The 19,171-nt window shown below is 33.5% G+C and overlaps 6 protein-coding genes across 13 annotated transcripts in view; 3 read left to right on the top strand and 3 right to left on the bottom strand.

The window, feature by feature from the left end:
* The window catches only part of LOC100646705 (protein Wnt-7b), a 117,380-nt gene extending 114,555 nt beyond the window's left edge, over positions 1–2,825 (top strand). For all 3 annotated transcript variants that reach the window (XM_048406121.1, XM_020863285.2, XM_048406120.1), the window contains exons 6-8: positions 955–1,134; positions 1,732–2,047; positions 2,167–2,825. In XM_048406121.1, the coding sequence (XP_048262078.1) occupies positions 955–1,134; positions 1,732–2,047; positions 2,167–2,318 (648 nt within the window). In that variant the 3' untranslated portion in view covers positions 2,319–2,825. The remainder of the gene's footprint in view (positions 1–954; positions 1,135–1,731; positions 2,048–2,166) is intronic.
* A 1,209-nt stretch (positions 2,826–4,034) lies between these two features.
* LOC100642687 (regulator of microtubule dynamics protein 1-like) lies at positions 4,035–7,314 on the bottom strand. 4 transcript variants are annotated; one of them, XR_007224177.1, is made up of 8 exons: positions 7,173–7,314; positions 6,474–6,830; positions 6,280–6,391; positions 5,966–6,203; positions 5,638–5,895; positions 5,330–5,578; positions 4,314–5,204; positions 4,035–4,218 (listed from the first exon to the last, which is right to left on the bottom strand). XR_007224177.1 is itself a non-coding variant. In XM_048406132.1 (7 exons), the coding sequence occupies exons 5-7, from the start codon at positions 5,776–5,778 to the stop codon at positions 4,857–4,859; spliced, it is 738 nt and encodes a 245-aa protein (XP_048262089.1). In that variant the 5' UTR covers positions 5,779–5,895; positions 5,966–6,203; positions 6,280–6,391; positions 6,474–6,830; positions 7,173–7,314; the 3' UTR covers positions 4,035–4,856. The 4 variants fall into 4 exon arrangements, 3 of the variants coding, with proteins under 3 accessions (XP_048262089.1, XP_048262092.1, XP_048262090.1); XM_048406132.1 differs by having other exon boundaries at positions 4,035–5,204; XM_048406135.1 differs by lacking the exon at positions 7,173–7,314 and adding an exon at positions 7,074–7,168 and having other exon boundaries at positions 4,035–5,204.
* A 151-nt stretch (positions 7,315–7,465) lies between these two features.
* On the top strand, positions 7,466–8,430 carry LOC125385171 (ribonuclease P/MRP protein subunit POP5-like). Its single transcript, XM_048406172.1, has 4 exons — positions 7,466–7,604; positions 7,788–7,933; positions 8,035–8,204; positions 8,292–8,430. Exons 1-4 carry the CDS (start codon positions 7,585–7,587, stop codon positions 8,406–8,408), a joined length of 453 nt encoding a protein of 150 aa, XP_048262129.1. The 5' UTR covers positions 7,466–7,584; the 3' UTR covers positions 8,409–8,430.
* A 41-nt stretch (positions 8,431–8,471) lies between these two features.
* LOC125385158 (regulator of microtubule dynamics protein 1-like) lies at positions 8,472–13,213 on the bottom strand. 2 transcript variants are annotated; one of them, XR_007224179.1, is made up of 8 exons: positions 13,074–13,213; positions 12,375–12,731; positions 12,181–12,292; positions 11,867–12,104; positions 11,539–11,796; positions 11,231–11,479; positions 10,215–11,105; positions 8,472–10,119 (listed from the first exon to the last, which is right to left on the bottom strand). XR_007224179.1 is itself a non-coding variant. In XM_048406137.1 (7 exons), the coding sequence occupies exons 5-7, from the start codon at positions 11,677–11,679 to the stop codon at positions 10,758–10,760; spliced, it is 738 nt and encodes a 245-aa protein (XP_048262094.1). In that variant the 5' UTR covers positions 11,680–11,796; positions 11,867–12,104; positions 12,181–12,292; positions 12,375–12,731; positions 13,074–13,213; the 3' UTR covers positions 8,472–10,757. The 2 variants fall into 2 exon arrangements, 1 of the variants encoding a protein (XP_048262094.1); XM_048406137.1 differs by having other exon boundaries at positions 8,472–11,105.
* A 64-nt stretch (positions 13,214–13,277) lies between these two features.
* On the top strand, positions 13,278–14,331 carry LOC125385179 (ribonuclease P/MRP protein subunit POP5-like). The gene is made up of 4 exons (XM_048406181.1): positions 13,278–13,505; positions 13,689–13,834; positions 13,936–14,105; positions 14,193–14,331. Exons 1-4 carry the CDS (start codon positions 13,486–13,488, stop codon positions 14,307–14,309), a joined length of 453 nt encoding a protein of 150 aa, XP_048262138.1. The 5' UTR covers positions 13,278–13,485; the 3' UTR covers positions 14,310–14,331.
* Positions 14,332–14,372: 41 nt separating this feature from the next.
* Positions 14,373–19,114, bottom strand: LOC125385157 (regulator of microtubule dynamics protein 1-like). Of its 2 annotated transcripts, XR_007224178.1 has the most exons (8): positions 18,975–19,114; positions 18,276–18,632; positions 18,082–18,193; positions 17,768–18,005; positions 17,440–17,697; positions 17,132–17,380; positions 16,116–17,006; positions 14,373–16,020 (listed from the first exon to the last, which is right to left on the bottom strand). XR_007224178.1 is itself a non-coding variant. In XM_048406136.1 (7 exons), the coding sequence occupies exons 5-7, from the start codon at positions 17,578–17,580 to the stop codon at positions 16,659–16,661; spliced, it is 738 nt and encodes a 245-aa protein (XP_048262093.1). In that variant the 5' UTR covers positions 17,581–17,697; positions 17,768–18,005; positions 18,082–18,193; positions 18,276–18,632; positions 18,975–19,114; the 3' UTR covers positions 14,373–16,658. The 2 variants fall into 2 exon arrangements, 1 of the variants encoding a protein (XP_048262093.1); XM_048406136.1 differs by having other exon boundaries at positions 14,373–17,006.
* Between the last annotated feature and the right edge of the window lie 57 nt (positions 19,115–19,171).

A 19,171-nucleotide genomic window follows, 5' to 3' on the forward strand; every position in this document is an offset into this window, starting at 1 on the left:
AACCCTGATTCTCAAAATTCCGACGTTGATCTAGTCGTTGGATCTAGTCTCGCGTCAGAAAGATTAGTGTCCGGGAATTCGAGAATAAAACGTATATTCGTTATACGGTAAAGTTAAAATTAAGGTTTGCGAGAAAGGATGGAACTGTGTGCCGCAGGTAGAACGCGTAAATGGCGAGGCTTAATTGGGGAAAGTTCCCGGAGCTTTCGTCTTCCTCGATGGGCTTTATTATCGAGACGGCGATAAAAACTCGCATATATCGTGTGGTTGCCCTCCGCGTGCGCGTACGATCTGTGCGCCTGCTAACGATTTATTCTTAACGTCGATCGCTTCGCCGCACCGCGTACTTTATGCTCCAGACGATTTTTTTCAACCCACCTCTGCACCCGCCCCTCACCGTCTCCCGATAATTCGAAATGTAAACCAGTTTTCCGAGCATACGCGTCGATCGTCGGGCACACAATGAGCGAAGAGACGGAGAAACGCGTGCATCGAACACGATGCGAACGTGTTCTAATCGTAAGAGCAGAGTTTCGCAGTTTTTGCAAAATCGTAGTTTGTCGGTAACTGTAGCAGTTACTTCGCTTCGTAGGATATCGTTAGAGCGGCAGCTACTACAGATGATAAAATGATAGAATCACGATATGAAAAAGATAAATGTAACGTACAACGAATCACGGAAGTACGTGCTCGTATTTTCCCTATTGCCGACTTTGAAAAATTGATATTTCTTCGCGATACGAATATAAAAGTCGTACGTTCGTGGAGAATAATTAGCCAAGCTTTAAAATAGCGAACGATAGCATAATTATTTCGCCGTTTCGTAGGAACTTTAGACTTAAAGACGTATAATCGATCGTTAACATAGTAGGAAAGATAGAAATTTGAAATTACGATGTTGCTATAAACGGCATGGATTACATGCTGAATTGCGTGAGTATTGTTTCATTGCAGATAGTTAAAGCTCTGCTGCAAACAGAGTGCAAATGTCACGGCGTGTCCGGTTCTTGCACCGTGAGAACCTGCTGGCGAACCTTGCCTAGTTTTCGTCAGATCGGCGATGCACTGATGAAAAAGTATTACAGAGCCAGGCCCGTGATAGCGATTACCCCACCGCCACCCCCTACGATCCAGGTAATTTCTGTAAAAGTGGGTCGACGTTGCCAGGACGTAACGTATGATCATATTCTACGGACGATTGCAACGCTAAACGATTACGTCGCCACATATGATACGCCTATTTTTCCACTATGTTGCCTGAATATATAGAATTAATACGCGGTTAGTGCGCGGCAAAAATACAAATTTTCTGCGAGAATATAGAAAGCGATTCGTTAAGGATAGGTTAACATTCTTTCGCGTAGTTGCTAAATTATCAGCGACGATGGAAATAATGTTACGCTCTCGATGATAATTTACGTTTTTTAATATTCGATATCGATATCGGAAATTAAATTGCGCAACGACTCTTACAGATACGAGTTGAATCTTTTTATACGTTCGGTTGGCAATTCTAACATTTTCTTACGGCGAATTTGTTTAAAATCGGAAATTACGTTTGCGTATTTCGACAAACAGGGATTAGGTACGGACCTGTTGTAGAAGCTATGATAAAATTTCTTATGGAAATGGCTTACGAAGCGCGTGAAGATAAATGTTCGAACGTAGCATAATAATTCGTAAACTACTTTCACGAGTAATAATTTTATCGTTTCTTACTCGTTCTCGCAGAGTTTGGATACGTTGCATTCAACGTCGGCTGAAATAGTGCCGATCCTGGGGAACGACGCGAAAACTCAAGGGAAACCAAACGACGTTGGAAAGACTCGACACGATCGACAACCCCCAAAGAAAGCAACGAAACCAAGGAGGCCACACTTGGTATTGAAAAGGACAAAGTCAAGCGGGGGTTCGAGCGTAGGACAGAAAAGGATTCCAAAGAGAAGCGACCTTGTGTTTTTACAACCCTCGCCTAATTACTGTGAGCCAGATTTGGCGCAAGGTAGTCTAGGAACCCAAGGCAGATATTGCAATCGTACTAGCAAAGGTGACGTATATATGATATTCGACGTTCTATCCTTTTATCGCTGCAGGCTATTTAACGAAAAGCTTCGTAGTTTCCAATATCTTAAATTTTGACGATGGTAAAAACGATTGATGTTTCAGGTACGGACGGATGCGATCTAATGTGCTGTGGTCGCGGTTACAACACACATCAGTTCACAAGAACGTGGCAATGCAGATGCAAATTTCACTGGTGCTGCCGCGTGCATTGTGAAACGTGCACAGAGCGTACCGAGGAGTACACGTGCAAATAAACAACGTATTTCGAACGTATTGGCGATTTTAACCATGTAAATATATGTAGTAGACACAACAAATGGCGACGAGAGTTTCTCTACATCGACATATCCGCGAACTTTGTTGCATCTGATCGGAAATTATTCAACATCGACCTCAAGATGCTGTTCCTGTAAAGTTAACGAGCATAATAACGATAATCGACAGAGCATTCCTTTTTCAGCTTAATTTAATCGACTTGTATGCTTAAGACGACGATAGATACACGATCAAATTCAACAATTTTTCTAAAGCTCTCGTTATTTAATGTGATAGTCGATAGTATGTAATTGTAAAGACGATATTCAGTCTGTATATTCATGATAATAAGCGATAAAATGCGAAAGGTGAATGGCCAACTGTCGAACGTTTAATAAGGGATAGCTTTGAGAAATTCGAAGAGCTTGAGTTACCCGTTTTGAAACGATATAAAAGAAACCGAACGAATCGATTTCATAATATTAATTATACGCGAATAATTAAGATACACGCTGAAAATTGAAATAATACACGTTGAAAATAATAATACGGTTGAAATAAAAAGCAATAAAAATATCTTAAGCGATAGAAAAGGATAAAGATCTAGTTTATTTTATATTAAAATTCATTGTTAAAAGCTTTAAATAATTAACGAATCCGAGAGCATCGGAAATTAAAATTCAATTTTCGATACTCGCATTGATCAATTACTGCCGTTATTTTCTACAACTTAATTCTATAAGCACAACTTGTATTAATGTACGTTCCTAATAAATAACGAATAATATCGTCTTTATATCTACCGACAATGAATCGTTCTTTCAAGCAAATGGAAAACGGGAACTATTAACGCTTTTGAATTATGCAGCTACCTCTTGTCCTCTCCCTGAACTTGCCTAGGAGTTTACGACTCATTGACTCATCGTTACCCTCCGCCAAATACCAATAACAAGAAGCTGTCCCTTGATCATAAAATATATTCGAAGCCAAACGATATTTACGATATAATCTTCGGAATAGCTCAACCGACAACTATTACCGAACAAATAATTCTCTGCTGTACTTACTATATACTTAATACGACGACTGTGTAATTAATGCATAAGAAATAATAAAGCGATGGTAGATGTATCTATCGTTCAATGTTTCAGTATATAATTCTGTATAAAGTATATCATTCGTTCGAATATATTTAAGCGATATACGTACTTCGAATAACTCATAATTATAATATTGGCGAACTCCTACGAATGTAAACATAGAACATAAACTACCGCCCGAGACGATTGTTGCTCTAATAGCCCAGTGGTGATAACCATGTAACCCATATAGAGGTGACACATAAATTATTATTTATTAAAGAGCGTAAATTTAAAAAAAAAGCAATGTATTCGCTTCCTACTCGACGACTAATAATAAATTACAATCGCATTTTGCTCCAACTCTATCGTGATCGTTTATCCTCGGAAGCATTCTCGGACTTTGGTAATTGAGGATTAAGAAAGAAATTTCGACTACCTGAATACGCGCGCACCAATCCGTCTATCCCTTAAACAAATTAACAGCTGTTTAGGTTTTACCTGCCTGCTAACTAGGGGGTCTCATAAAATTCTTAATCTACAAACAAGTATGGTGGTGGTAACAGACTCTGTCGACTGTATAAGCTCGGCAACTAGCTCGGAAATTCATTCCCAATTCGAACATCGAACAGAACGTTTGAAAGTTCTGAGAGAGCTTTAATTTTGCAATTTTTAAAATTCTACATTTCTGGAAGTACTTCGAGTTCGAAAGTTCTTCACGTTCGAGAATCCTTCCCATTTGGAAACATCCTTATACATCTTCGTCACACTTGGAGCAGTAAGTATTTTATTTCCTTCAAATCGTTTCTTCCACCGATTTCTTAAACAATTTGTGAATTTTATTTTTCCAGATTGTGCCTTATAACAAAACGATGGAGCAGTGCCGACTTGGATATAACCATTTGCATGTCGTACCATCACCTCCGGAAGACCAACTACCACCGGATTACGTTGTAGTAAACTATAGTTGCCCGTGTGGTGAATTCCGTACACAATTTGCCCTGCATCTTCTCCTTTTATGCCATTTGATGGGAACACAAGGAATGAACATGGGCGGTCCTGAAGCACGTCAATATCTCCGGATGCTCTCCAATTTGCAACAAAAAGCACTTGACGCCATTCGCAACGAGATGAATGAAGTTGAAGACTCTCCTGACCGATAAATTAATTCGACTTAGAAATTAATTATTTAACTTACTTTCTTACATATTATTAAAGATTGTATAAAATATTTAATATGAAACATTTTATAAAATATACATGTTTATAGTAGTTTGAAATCTTCAAATAGTGATTAATATCTTAGATGTTATGTATAAAAAGCTCATCGCACATATGTACTATTGCACTTTATAGTAAATAAATTTTATACTTCTACTGAAAAGATTGACTCTAAATTTACTTTATCCCTTCAATTCCAATTTATCATATAATAGATTATAATTTCTGTCGAGTTTGTTAAAATTTCTTTAACAACTTTTGTGCTTCCTGTTTAGCATCTCGATCATCTTCGTTCTTTGCAGGATATTCAAGGGCCATTTTTAAATATTTCATAGCTAGCTCTTTTAGATTTAATTTTAAGTAGGTTTTGCCCAACATTAATAAATTTTGACTGTAGAAATTGGGATCAATTTCCTCTGCGGTTTCAAAGTATTTTAGAGCTTCTTCGAATGATGAAGATGGTGGTTCTCCGAATATTACAGATGCAATTTTTCTTTGATACCATGTTAAATCGGCAACTTGATAGCACCAAGTACCAAGCATGTACATAAGTGTCGGTTCTTTTGGATTTAGTTCCATTGCTCTCTGCGATATTAAACATATTCGATCAATTGCTTGACATTGTGTCAGGGAACGAAATATTTAGAAGTATAATATATATATATATTATATACTACATATATATATTAATATATTATCATGAAATATACCAGCATATGTTTCTTAATATTATATGACTCTTTTATTTGTGCTTTTACTCCTTCATAAAGAGTCTTAGAATTAAGAAGAATCGATGCCCATTTGTGTGCAGCCCAATTATCCTCTTTTATTTCAAGTGCCTTGAGTATTAAATCATAAGCTTCGAAAATTAATTTCTTTCCATCTACTTCGCTCACAATTTTAGACAATTTATACATTGCTCTACACAAACGCCATATAATTTCAATATCACCGCTATCCTAGAAAAATGTTCAGTTTTGTTATCTACATTTATAAGTGATATACATAATGTAATTACTTTATAATTTATTAGAAGGTCATGTATTTCCTGGTATTGTTCTTGCTCGTATAATGCATCGGCTTTTGCTATTAGAACTTCTTTTGTAGTTATGATTGTTTCATTATCACCCTTCTTTTTTGTAAGACCCCAAATACCCATAGCAGTGAACGACGATATGGTACATAATTTTGTTGTTAACGTGTACTGATTGCTGCTCTAATAACGAAAACTAATTGAATAATTTTTGCGCTATAGTTCCACAAAGAGCATAGAGATCTGAAATCGGATTAGAAAGTTGTAAATAGAATATTCGTGTGTTTGTACTGGCATACAATAATATTGCTACCTTGATTCAGAATCTGTAGCTTTCCAGGTTAAGAAATCAGGCAGATCAAATAGCAGTGCTGCGCGGTTCCAAGATGAAGGTAGATTATTTTTGAGCCACAACATTTTGGGTGTTTGCATCTCTAACGATACTTTCCCACCTACATACTGAAGCATCTCGTGATTCTGTTCATTTATAAAATCAGCTTCTTTCTGTGCTCTATGGTCCATCCATAATATAACATTCTGTTTATCTTCACCTGTAATAAAAATTCCATTGGTAAACAAACATTTCGTGCAATTGAAAGAAGAATTGCAATTCATTTGTTAATTTACCTGTTGGACTAACTGTGACTGGTGATCCTGTTTTGTCAATTGCTACCAATGAACAAGTAGCAGCAAAGCCAATACCCCGTACATATTCTGCAGAGATATCAGCTACAACTGACTACAAACAATAATAAATAAATTATGTATAGATATTTGAATTTATTATAAACAATATAGATTAATTCAGCTGAAGTTAGTACCTTTACTACATGGCAAACTGCACTCCAAATATTATCAGATGATTGTTCATAAAAATTAGGAGCGGGGTGGAAAATTTCAAGTGGGCATGTCGTCATTTTCAGTATCTTTCCTGTGGAAGACACTAGAGCAGCTCGAGCACTTCCTGTTCCTACATCAACACCCACATAGTAATCCATGTCTATATTCCTTGGAACCAGCACCTAAATTTTGTACCTTTCACTAAGAGAATCCAACTGAATGCTCTACTTCAGCTAGAATCATTATGAGTTGCAAATAAGAGTACATAACCATTATCAGTGAAGCTTTAGCGTAATCACAGGCATATTTTTTAATCTCACATGACCCTGAAATAACTCCTGCAATAATAAGAAATAGTGAAGCAGTAGCAATATAAATAATAACTTATTACTATATGCTTCTCTCTTCTAGTTTATTCTAGATTAAATGCGAAGAACGAAAAGCGATTTATCAAAAAAGTTATTTTTCATTAAATAAGCAATATAGAATTAAATTGCAAAAATATAGGGCAAAATGTATATACTGTATTGAAAAGTTAGATCTAAAAAAATAATATTGTAAACGGTATACAATAATATTACGTAAATACGATGACATAGTACGCGGAAACTCGTATATGGAAACATGTGTGCATAAAAAATTCTACGTGTATTATCTTGTTTAATTGTACTACTTCGTACCATAGTCTATATTTTTCAAACATTTCATGTAGAGTTCCATTAAAGTCTCCGATAATTAATTAAAGGAGAAAATGTTATTCATTCAAAAGATAACAATGAATTCGAAATAAAGAACGAAAGATTACATTATTAGAAAAAATTATTAGAAATATGGCACACATTGAACGCACGTGTGCAACTGTGTTTGACAGTGACCTAGCATTACCTTATCTATCGAATAATCAAGTGCAGTGCACGTGGATGCAGCGCCGTTTCGTATGTTATAATTTTGTGAAAACGTGCAATGTATCAGTATTTTGTTGTTAAATGGCGTAAATTTATTAATTGTTCATATTCTTACTATGGAATCTCTTGCTAAGTGTTGTTTTCTGGAGCAATTGATGCTTTAGTGTATTGCATATAACCTAAAACCATGGTTCGCTTTAAAAACAGGTAATAAAATATTCTACATTTGTTTATTTATTTTGATAATTCAGTAATAGAATTTCTATGTTTTTTTATTATAAACTATTATTATGTCTATTTATTTATTATATATTTTTATTAAATACTTTATTACAATCTATGTTTTCACGAATGTGCAATTTGTGTAATTAATTCTACATATATTCGTAGATACATAATATTTGAAATAACTGTTGGTGATAAATCTAACAAGCCTTTACAATTAAAAACTATGATTTTGCATAATGCTATTCAACAAAAAGTACAACAGTTGTATGGTGATTTTGGAGTTGCAGCGATAAAAGCTGGTTTTAGCGGTAATATAAAATCTTTGCATTGAAATTGGTATAAGTTGAAAGCGGAAGATTGAATTTGGAATATATATGTGATATACGATTTTATAAAATTTTCTTTCTAGCAAAGTATTGCAATATACATACAAAAATTGCATTAGTGAAAACCAGACATGGCCCCCACAAATTTTTACTAAAGGCTATCCCAATCATAAATGACATAGCAGGACGTTTAGTATCAGTAAAAATACTTTACGTGGGTGCAACATTGAAACATTGTTTCCTCTTTATCAAAGTAAGTAAAATTGTTAAATCATACAGAATCAGAATTAAAAAATACGTGCTCCAAAATTGAGTCGACGAATTGAAACTTGTTTTTTAGAGATATCAACAACAAAAGCTGGAAAAAGTATGGGGTACTCTTAAAACCGAAACAGAAAGGAAAAATATGGAGAACGCTTTAATGACGCTAACTCCAGCCATGAAAGACTGTACATGAAATAAACTTTCGTAAAGTAAAAGTATTTGTATTTGTAAATAGGTGTACAAATTGAACATGGAATAATTTCTTGAATATCTTTAATTCTCGTGCATACATAATATATACTAGCGCGGTTAAATAGTATAATTAGTTTCCTATTATAATCGATTTCAAGCGAAGCAAGATAAAATGCGAAAGGTGAATGGCCAATTGTCGAACGTTTAATAAGGGATAGCTTTGAGAAATTCGAAGAGCTTGAGTTACCCGTTTTGAAACGATATAAAAGAAACCGAACGAATCGATTTCATAATATTAATTATACGCGAATAATTAAGATACACGCTGAAAATTGAAATAATACACGTTGAAAATAATAATACGGTTGAAATAAAAAGCAATAAAAATATCTTAAGCGATAGAAAAGGATAAAGATCTAGTTTATTTTATATTAAAATTCATTGTTAAAAGATTTAAATAATTAACGAATCCGAGAGCATCGGAAATTAAAATTCAATTTTCGATACTCGCATTGATCAATTACTGCCGTTATTTTCTACAACTTAATTCTATAAGCACAACTTGTATTAATGTACGTTCCTAATAAATAACGAATAATATCGTCTTTATATCTACCGACAATGAATCGTTCTTTCAAGCAAATGGAAAACGGGAACTATTAACGCTTTTGAATTATGCAGCTACCCCTTGTCCTCTCCCTGAACTTGCCTAGGAGTTTACGACTCATTGACTCATCGTTACCCTCCGCCAAATACCAATAACAAGAAGCTGTCCCTTGATCATAAAATATATTCGAAGCCAAACGATATTTACGATATAATCTTCGGAATAGCTCAACCGACAACTATTACCGAACAAATAATTCTCTGCTGTACTTACTATATACTTAATACGACGACTGTGTAATTAATGCATAAGAAATAATAAAGCGATGGTAGATGTATCTATCGTTCAATGTTTCAGTATATAATTCTGTATAAAGTATATCATTCGTTCGAATATATTTAAGCGATATACGTACTTCGAATAACTCATAATTATAATATTGGCGAACTCCTACGAATGTAAACATAGAACATAAACTACCGCCCGAGACGATTGTTGCTCTAATAGCCCAGTGGTGATAACCATGTAACCCATATAGAGGTGACACATAAATTATTATTTATTAAAGAGCGTAAATTTAAAAAAAAAGCAATGTATTCGCTTCCTACTCGACGACTAATAATAAATTACAATCGCATTTTGCTCCAACTCTATCGTGATCGTTTATCCTCGGAAGCATTCTCGGACTTTGGTAATTGAGGATTAAGAAAGAAATTTCGACTACCTGAATACGCGCGCACCAATCCGTCTATCCCTTAAACAAATTAACAGCTGTTTAGGTTTTACCTGCCTGCTAACTAGGGGGTCTCATAAAATTCTTAATCTACAAACAAGTATGGTGGTGGTAACAGACTCTGTCGACTGTATAAGCTCGGCAACTAGCTCGGAAATTCATTCCCAATTCGAACATCGAACAGAACGTTTGAAAGTTCTGAGAGAGCTTTAATTTTGCAATTTTTAAAATTCTACATTTCTGGAAGTACTTCGAGTTCGAAAGTTCTTCACGTTCGAGAATCCTTCCCATTTGGAAACATCCTTATACATCTTCGTCACACTTGGAGCAGTAAGTATTTTATTTCCTTCAAATCGTTTCTTCCACCGATTTCTTAAACAATTTGTGAATTTTATTTTTCCAGATTGTGCCTTATAACAAAACGATGGAGCAGTGCCGACTTGGATATAACCATTTGCATGTCGTACCATCACCTCCGGAAGACCAACTACCACCGGATTACGTTGTAGTAAACTATAGTTGCCCGTGTGGTGAATTCCGTACACAATTTGCCCTGCATCTTCTCCTTTTATGCCATTTGATGGGAACACAAGGAATGAACATGGGCGGTCCTGAAGCACGTCAATATCTCCGGATGCTCTCCAATTTGCAACAAAAAGCACTTGACGCCATTCGCAACGAGATGAATGAAGTTGAAGACTCTCCTGACCGATAAATTAATTCGACTTAGAAATTAATTATTTAACTTACTTTCTTACATATTATTAAAGATTGTATAAAATATTTAATATGAAACATTTTATAAAATATACATGTTTATAGTAGTTTGAAATCTTCAAATAGTGATTAATATCTTAGATGTTATGTATAAAAAGCTCATCGCACATATGTACTATTGCACTTTATAGTAAATAAATTTTATACTTCTACTGAAAAGATTGACTCTAAATTTACTTTATCCCTTCAATTCCAATTTATCATATAATAGATTATAATTTCTGTCGAGTTTGTTAAAATTTCTTTAACAACTTTTGTGCTTCCTGTTTAGCATCTCGATCATCTTCGTTCTTTGCAGGATATTCAAGGGCCATTTTTAAATATTTCATAGCTAGCTCTTTTAGATTTAATTTTAAGTAGGTTTTGCCCAACATTAATAAATTTTGACTGTAGAAATTGGGATCAATTTCCTCTGCGGTTTCAAAGTATTTTAGAGCTTCTTCGAATGATGAAGATGGTGGTTCTCCGAATATTACAGATGCAATTTTTCTTTGATACCATGTTAAATCGGCAACTTGATAGCACCAAGTACCAAGCATGTACATAAGTGTCGGTTCTTTTGGATTTAGTTCCATTGCTCTCTGCGATATTAAACATATTCGATCAATTGCTTGACATTGTGTCAGGGAACGAAATATTTAGAAGTATAATATATATATATATTATATACTACATATATATATTAATATATTATCATGAAATATACCAGCATATGTTTCTTAATATTATATGACTCTTTTATTTGTGCTTTTACTCCTTCATAAAGAGTCTTAGAATTAAGAAGAATCGATGCCCATTTGTGTGCAGCCCAATTATCCTCTTTTATTTCAAGTGCCTTGAGTATTAAATCATAAGCTTCGAAAATTAATTTCTTTCCATCTACTTCGCTCACAATTTTAGACAATTTATACATTGCTCTACACAAACGCCATATAATTTCAATATCACCGCTATCCTAGAAAAATGTTCAGTTTTGTTATCTACATTTATAAGTGATATACATAATGTAATTACTTTATAATTTATTAGAAGGTCATGTATTTCCTGGTATTGTTCTTGCTCGTATAATGCATCGGCTTTTGCTATTAGAACTTCTTTTGTAGTTATGATTGTTTCATTATCACCCTTCTTTTTTGTAAGACCCCAAATACCCATAGCAGTGAACGACGATATGGTACATAATTTTGTTGTTAACGTGTACTGATTGCTGCTCTAATAACGAAAACTAATTGAATAATTTTTGCGCTATAGTTCCACAAAGAGCATAGAGATCTGAAATCGGATTAGAAAGTTGTAAATAGAATATTCGTGTGTTTGTACTGGCATACAATAATATTGCTACCTTGATTCAGAATCTGTAGCTTTCCAGGTTAAGAAATCAGGCAGATCAAATAGCAGTGCTGCGCGGTTCCAAGATGAAGGTAGATTATTTTTGAGCCACAACATTTTGGGTGTTTGCATCTCTAACGATACTTTCCCATCTACATACTGAAGCATCTCGTGATTCTGTTCATTTATAAAATCAGCTTCTTTCTGTGCTCTATGGTCCATCCATAATATAACATTCTGTTTATCTTCACCTGTAATAAAAATTCCATTGGTAAACAAACATTTCGTGCAATTGAAAGAAGAATTGCAATTCATTTGTTAATTTACCTGTTGGACTAACTGTGACTGGTGATCCTGTTTTGTCAATTGCTACCAATGAACAAGTAGCAGCAAAGCCAATACCCCGTACATATTCTGCAGAGATATCAGCTACAACTGACTACAAACAATAATAAATAAATTATGTATAGATATTTGAATTTATTATAAACAATATAGATTAATTCAGCTGAAGTTAGTACCTTTACTACATGGCAAACTGCACTCCAAATATTATCAGATGATTGTTCATAAAAATTAGGAGCGGGGTGGAAAATTTCAAGTGGGCATGTCGTCATTTTCAGTATCTTTCCTGTGGAAGACACTAGAGCAGCTCGAGCACTTCCTGTTCCTACATCAACACCCACATAGTAATCCATGTCTATATTCCTTGGAACCAGCACCTAAATTTTGTACCTTTCACTAAGAGAATCCAACTGAATGCTCTACTTCAGCTAGAATCATTATGAGTTGCAAATAAGAGTACATAACCATTATCAGTGAAGCTTTAGCATAATCACAGGCATATTTTTTAATCTCACATGACCCTGAAATAACTCCTGCAATAATAAGAAATAGTGAAGCAGTAGCAATATAAATAATAACTTATTACTATATGCTTCTCTCTTCTAGTTTATTCTAGATTAAATGCGAAGAACGAAAAGCGATTTATCAAAAAAGTTATTTTTCATTAAATAAGCAATATAGAATTAAATTGCAAAAATATAGGGCAAAATGTATATACTGTATTGAAAAGTTAGATCTAAAAAAATAATATTGTAAACGGTATACAATAATATTACGTAAATACGATGACATAGTACGCGGAAACTCGTATATGGAAACATGTGTGCATAAAAAATTCTACGTGTATTATCTTGTTTAATTGTACTACTTCGTACCATAGTCTATATTTTTCAAACATTTCATGTAGAGTTCCATTAAAGTCTCCGATAATTAATTAAAGGAGAAAATGTTATTCATTCAAAAGATAACAATGAATTCGAAATAAAGAACGAAAGATTACATTATTAGAAAAAATTATTAGAAATATGGCACACATTGAACGCACGTGTGCAACTGTGTTTGACAGTGACCTAGCATTACCTTATCTATCGAATAATCAAGTGCAGTGCACGTGGATGCAGCGCCGTTTCGTATGTTATAATTTTGTGAAAACGTGCAATGTATCAGTATTTTGTTGTTAAATGGCGTAAATTTATTAATTGTTCATATTCTTACTATGGAATCTCTTGCTAAGTGTTGTTTTCTGGAGCAATTGATGCTTTAGTGTATTGCATATAACCTAAAACCATGGTTCGCTTTAAAAACAGGTAATAAAATATTCTACATTTGTTTATTTATTTTGATAATTCAGTAATAGAATTTCTATGTTTTTTTATTATAAACTATTATTATGTCTATTTATTTATTATATATTTTTATTAAATACTTTATTACAATCTATGTTTTCACGAATGTGCAATTTGTGTAATTAATTCTACATATATTCGTAGATACATAATATTTGAAATAACTGTTGGTGATAAATCTAACAAGCCTTTACAATTAAAAACTATGATTTTGCATAATGCTATTCAACAAAAAGTACAACAGTTGTATGGTGATTTTGGAGTTGCAACGATAAAAGCTGGTTTTAGCGGTAATATAAAATCTTTGCATTGAAATTGGTATAAGTTGAAAGCGGAAGATTGAATTTGGAATATATATGTGATATACGATTTTATAAAATTTTCTTTCTAGCAAAGTATTGCAATATACATACAAAAATTGCATTAGTGAAAACCAGACATGGCCCCCACAAATTTTTACTAAAGGCTATCCCAATCATAAATGACATAGCAGGACGTTTAGTATCAGTAAAAATACTTTACGTGGGTGCAACATTGAAACATTGTTTCCTCTTTATCAAAGTAAGTAAAATTGTTAAATCATACAGAATCAGAATTAAAAAATACGTGCTCCAAAATTGAGTCGACGAATTGAAACTTGTTTTTTAGAGATATCAACAACAAAAGCTGGAAAAAGTATGGGGTACTCTTAAAACCGAAACAGAAAGGAAAAATATGGAGAACGCTTTAATGACGCTAACTCCAGCCATGAAAGACTGTACATGAAATAAACTTTCGTAAAGTAAAAGTATTTGTATTTGTAAATAGGTGTACAAATTGAACATGGAATAATTTCTTGAATATCTTTAATTCTCGTGCATACATAATATATACTAGCGCGGTTAAATAGTATAATTAGTTTCCTATTATAATCGATTTCAAGCGAAGCAAGATAAAATGCGAAAGGTGAATGGCCAATTGTCGAACGTTTAATAAGGGATAGCTTTGAGAAATTCGAAGAGCTTGAGTTACCCGTTTTGAAACGATATAAAAGAAACCGAACGAATCGATTTCATAATATTAATTATACGCGAATAATTAAGATACACGCTGAAAATTGAAATAATACACGTTGAAAATAATAATACGGTTGAAATAAAAAGCAATAAAAATATCTTAAGCGATAGAAAAGGATAAAGATCTAGTTTATTTTATATTAAAATTCATTGTTAAAAGATTTAAATAATTAACGAATCCGAGAGCATCGGAAATTAAAATTCAATTTTCGATACTCGCATTGATCAATTACTGCCGTTATTTTCTACAACTTAATTCTATAAGCACAACTTGTATTAATGTACGTTCCTAATAAATAACGAATAATATCGTCTTTATATCTACCGACAATGAATCGTTCTTTCAAGCAAATGGAAAACGGGAACTATTAACGCTTTTGAATTATGCAGCTACCCCTTGTCCTCTCCCTGAACTTGCCTAGGAGTTTACGACTCATTGACTCATCGTTACCCTCCGCCAAATACCAATAACAAGAAGCTGTCCCTTGATCATAAAATATATTCGAAGCCAAACGATATTTACGATATAATCTTCGGAATAGCTCAACCGACAACTATTACCGAACAAATAATTCTCTGCTGTACTTACTATATACTTAATACGACGACTGTGTAATTAATGCATAAGAAATAATAAAGCGATGGTAGATGTATCTATCGTTCAATGTTTCAGTATATAATTCTGTATAAAGTATATCATTCGTTCGAATATATTTAAGCGATATACGTACTTCGAATAACTCATAATTATAATATTGGCGAACTCCTACGAATGTAAACATAGAACATAAACTACCGCCCGAGACGATTGTTGCTCTAATAGCCCAGTGGTGATAACCATGTAACCCATATAGAGGTGACACATAAATTATTATTTATTAAAGAGCGTAAATTTAAAAAAAAAGCAATGTATTCGCTTCCTACTCGACGACTAATAATAAATTACAATCGCATTTTGCTCCAACTCTATCGTGATCGTTTATCCTCGGAAGCATTCTCGGACTTTGGTAATTGAGGATTAAGAAAGAAATTTCGACTACCTGAATACGCGCGCACCAATCCGTCTATCCCTTAAACAAATTAACAGCTGTTTAGGTTTTACCTGCCTGCTAACTAGGGGGTCTCATAAAATTCTTAATCTACAAACAAGTATGGTGGTGGTAACAGACTCTGTCGACTGTATAAGCTCGGCAACTAGCTCGGAAATTCATTCCCAATTCGAACATCGAACAGAACGTTTGAAAGTTCTGAGAGAGCTTTAATTTTGCAATTTTTAAAATTCTACATTTCTGGAAGTACTTCGAGTTCGAAAGTTCTTCACGTTCGAGAATCCTTCCCATTTGGAAACATCCTTATACATCTTCGTCACACTTGGAGCAGTAAGTATTTTATTTCCTTCAAATCGTTTCTTCCACCGATTTCTTAAACAATTTGTGAATTTTATTTTTCCAGATTGTGCCTTATAACAAAACGATGGAGCAGTGCCGACTTGGATATAACCATTTGCATGTCGTACCATCACCTCCGGAAGACCAACTACCACCGGATTACGTTGTAGTAAACTATAGTTGCCCGTGTGGTGAATTCCGTACACAATTTGCCCTGCATCTTCTCCTTTTATGCCATTTGATGGGAACACAAGGAATGAACATGGGCGGTCCTGAAGCACGTCAATATCTCCGGATGCTCTCCAATTTGCAACAAAAAGCACTTGACGCCATTCGCAACGAGATGAATGAAGTTGAAGACTCTCCTGACCGATAAATTAATTCGACTTAGAAATTAATTATTTAACTTACTTTCTTACATATTATTAAAGATTGTATAAAATATTTAATATGAAACATTTTATAAAATATACATGTTTATAGTAGTTTGAAATCTTCAAATAGTGATTAATATCTTAGATGTTATGTATAAAAAGCTCATCGCACATATGTACTATTGCACTTTATAGTAAATAAATTTTATACTTCTACTGAAAAGATTGACTCTAAATTTACTTTATCCCTTCAATTCCAATTTATCATATAATAGATTATAATTTCTGTCGAGTTTGTTAAAATTTCTTTAACAACTTTTGTGCTTCCTGTTTAGCATCTCGATCATCTTCGTTCTTTGCAGGATATTCAAGGGCCATTTTTAAATATTTCATAGCTAGCTCTTTTAGATTTAATTTTAAGTAGGTTTTGCCCAACATTAATAAATTTTGACTGTAGAAATTGGGATCAATTTCCTCTGCGGTTTCAAAGTATTTTAGAGCTTCTTCGAATGATGAAGATGGTGGTTCTCCGAATATTACAGATGCAATTTTTCTTTGATACCATGTTAAATCGGCAACTTGATAGCACCAAGTACCAAGCATGTACATAAGTGTCGGTTCTTTTGGATTTAGTTCCATTGCTCTCTGCGATATTAAACATATTCGATCAATTGCTTGACATTGTGTCAGGGAACGAAATATTTAGAAGTATAATATATATATATATTATATACTACATATATATATTAATATATTATCATGAAATATACCAGCATATGTTTCTTAATATTATATGACTCTTTTATTTGTGCTTTTACTCCTTCATAAAGAGTCTTAGAATTAAGAAGAATCGATGCCCATTTGTGTGCAGCCCAATTATCCTCTTTTATTTCAAGTGCCTTGAGTATTAAATCATAAGCTTCGAAAATTAATTTCTTTCCATCTACTTCGCTCACAATTTTAGACAATTTATACATTGCTCTACACAAACGCCATATAATTTCAATATCACCGCTATCCTAGAAAAATGTTCAGTTTTGTTATCTACATTTATAAGTGATATACATAATGTAATTACTTTATAATTTATTAGAAGGTCATGTATTTCCTGGTATTGTTCTTGCTCGTATAATGCATCGGCTTTTGCTATTAGAACTTCTTTTGTAGTTATGATTGTTTCATTATCACCCTTCTTTTTTGTAAGACCCCAAATACCCATAGCAGTGAACGACGATATGGTACATAATTTTGTTGTTAACGTGTACTGATTGCTGCTCTAATAACGAAAACTAATTGAATAATTTTTGCGCTATAGTTCCACAAAGAGCATAGAGATCTGAAATCGGATTAGAAAGTTGTAAATAGAATATTCGTGTGTTTGTACTGGCATACAATAATATTGCTACCTTGATTCAGAATCTGTAGCTTTCCAGGTTAAGAAATCAGGCAGATCAAATAGCAGTGCTGCGCGGTTCCAAGATGAAGGTAGATTATTTTTGAGCCACAACATTTTGGGTGTTTGCATCTCTAACGATACTTTCCCACCTACATACTGAAGCATCTCGTGATTCTGTTCATTTATAAAATCAGCTTCTTTCTGTGCTCTATGGTCCATCCATAATATAACATTCTGTTTATCTTCACCTGTAATAAAAATTCCATTGGTAAACAAACATTTCGTGCAATTGAAAGAAGAATTGCAATTCATTTGTTAATTTACCTGTTGGACTAACTGTGACTGGTGATCCTGTTTTGTCAATTGCTACCAATGAACAAGTAGCAGCAAAGCCAATACCCCGTACATATTCTGCAGAGATATCAGCTACAACTGACTACAAACAATAATAAATAAATTATGTATAGATATTTGAATTTATTATAAACAATATAGATTAATTCAGCTGAAGTTAGTACCTTTACTACATGGCAAACTGCACTCCAAATATTATCAGATGATTGTTCATAAAAATTAGGAGCGGGGTGGAAAATTTCAAGTGGGCATGTCGTCATTTTCAGTATCTTTCCTGTGGAAGACACTAGAGCAGCTCGAGCACTTCCTGTTCCTACATCAACACCCACATAGTAATCCATGTCTATATTCCTTGGAACCAGCACCTAAATTTTGTACCTTTCACTAAGAGAATCCAACTGAATGCTCTACTTCAGCTAGAATCATTATGAGTTGCAAATAAGAGTACATAACCATTATCAGTGAAGCTTTAGCATAATCACAGGCATATTTTTTAATCTCACATGACCCTGAAATAACTCCTGCAATAATAAGAAATAGTGAAGCAGTAGCAATATAAATAATAACTTATTACTATATGCTTCTCTCTTCTAGTTTATTCTAGATTAAATGCGAAGAACGAAAAGCGATTTATCAAAAAAGTTATTTTTCATTAAATAAGCAATATAGAATTAAATTGCAAAAATATAGGGCAAAATGTATATACTGTATTGAAAAGTTAGATCTAAAAAAATAATATTGTAAACGGTATACAATAATATTACGTAAATACGATGACATAGTACGCGGAAACTCGTATATGGAAACATGTGTGCATAAAAAATTCTACGTGTATTATCTTGTTTAATTGTACTACTTCGTACCATAGTCTATATTTTTCAAACATTTCATGTAGAGTTCCATTAAAGTCTCCGATAATTAATTAAAGGAGAAAATGTTATTCATTCAAAAGATAACAATGAATTCGAAATAAAGAACGAAAGATTACATTATTAGAAAAAATTATTAGAAATATGGCACACATTGAACGCACGTGTGCAACTGTGTTTGACAGTGACCT

This window comes from Bombus terrestris, chromosome 5 (genome assembly GCF_910591885.1).
Source record: "Bombus terrestris chromosome 5, iyBomTerr1.2, whole genome shotgun sequence".
Taxonomy (NCBI): domain Eukaryota; kingdom Metazoa; phylum Arthropoda; class Insecta; order Hymenoptera; family Apidae; genus Bombus; species Bombus terrestris.

Excerpts from the sequence above, each read along its gene's own strand:
- LOC125385179 (XM_048406181.1), top strand. The coding sequence starts at position 13,486 with ATGGTTCGCTTTAAAAACAG. Across the intron at positions 13,835-13,935 it reads GATAAAAGCTGGTTTTAGCG|CAAAGTATTGCAATATACAT; the intron begins GTAATATAAAAT and ends TTTTCTTTCTAG. Across the intron at positions 14,106-14,192 it reads ATTGTTTCCTCTTTATCAAA|AGATATCAACAACAAAAGCT; the intron begins GTAAGTAAAATT and ends CTTGTTTTTTAG.
- LOC125385171 (XM_048406172.1), top strand. The coding sequence starts at position 7,585 with ATGGTTCGCTTTAAAAACAG. Across the intron at positions 7,934-8,034 it reads GATAAAAGCTGGTTTTAGCG|CAAAGTATTGCAATATACAT; the intron begins GTAATATAAAAT and ends TTTTCTTTCTAG. Across the intron at positions 8,205-8,291 it reads ATTGTTTCCTCTTTATCAAA|AGATATCAACAACAAAAGCT; the intron begins GTAAGTAAAATT and ends CTTGTTTTTTAG.
- LOC125385158 (XM_048406137.1), bottom strand. The coding sequence starts at position 11,679 with ATGGGTATTTGGGGTCTTACAAAAAAGAAGGGTGATAATGAAACAATC. Across the intron at positions 11,480-11,538 it reads ACCTTCTAATAAATTATAAA|GATAGCGGTGATATTGAAAT; the intron begins GTAATTACATTA and ends ACATTTTTCTAG. Across the intron at positions 11,106-11,230 it reads ATATTAAGAAACATATGCTG|AGAGCAATGGAACTAAATCC; the intron begins GTATATTTCATG and ends TTAATATCGCAG.
- LOC100642687 (XM_048406132.1), bottom strand. The coding sequence starts at position 5,778 with ATGGGTATTTGGGGTCTTACAAAAAAGAAGGGTGATAATGAAACAATC. Across the intron at positions 5,579-5,637 it reads ACCTTCTAATAAATTATAAA|GATAGCGGTGATATTGAAAT; the intron begins GTAATTACATTA and ends ACATTTTTCTAG. Across the intron at positions 5,205-5,329 it reads ATATTAAGAAACATATGCTG|AGAGCAATGGAACTAAATCC; the intron begins GTATATTTCATG and ends TTAATATCGCAG.
- LOC125385157 (XM_048406136.1), bottom strand. The coding sequence starts at position 17,580 with ATGGGTATTTGGGGTCTTACAAAAAAGAAGGGTGATAATGAAACAATC. Across the intron at positions 17,381-17,439 it reads ACCTTCTAATAAATTATAAA|GATAGCGGTGATATTGAAAT; the intron begins GTAATTACATTA and ends ACATTTTTCTAG. Across the intron at positions 17,007-17,131 it reads ATATTAAGAAACATATGCTG|AGAGCAATGGAACTAAATCC; the intron begins GTATATTTCATG and ends TTAATATCGCAG.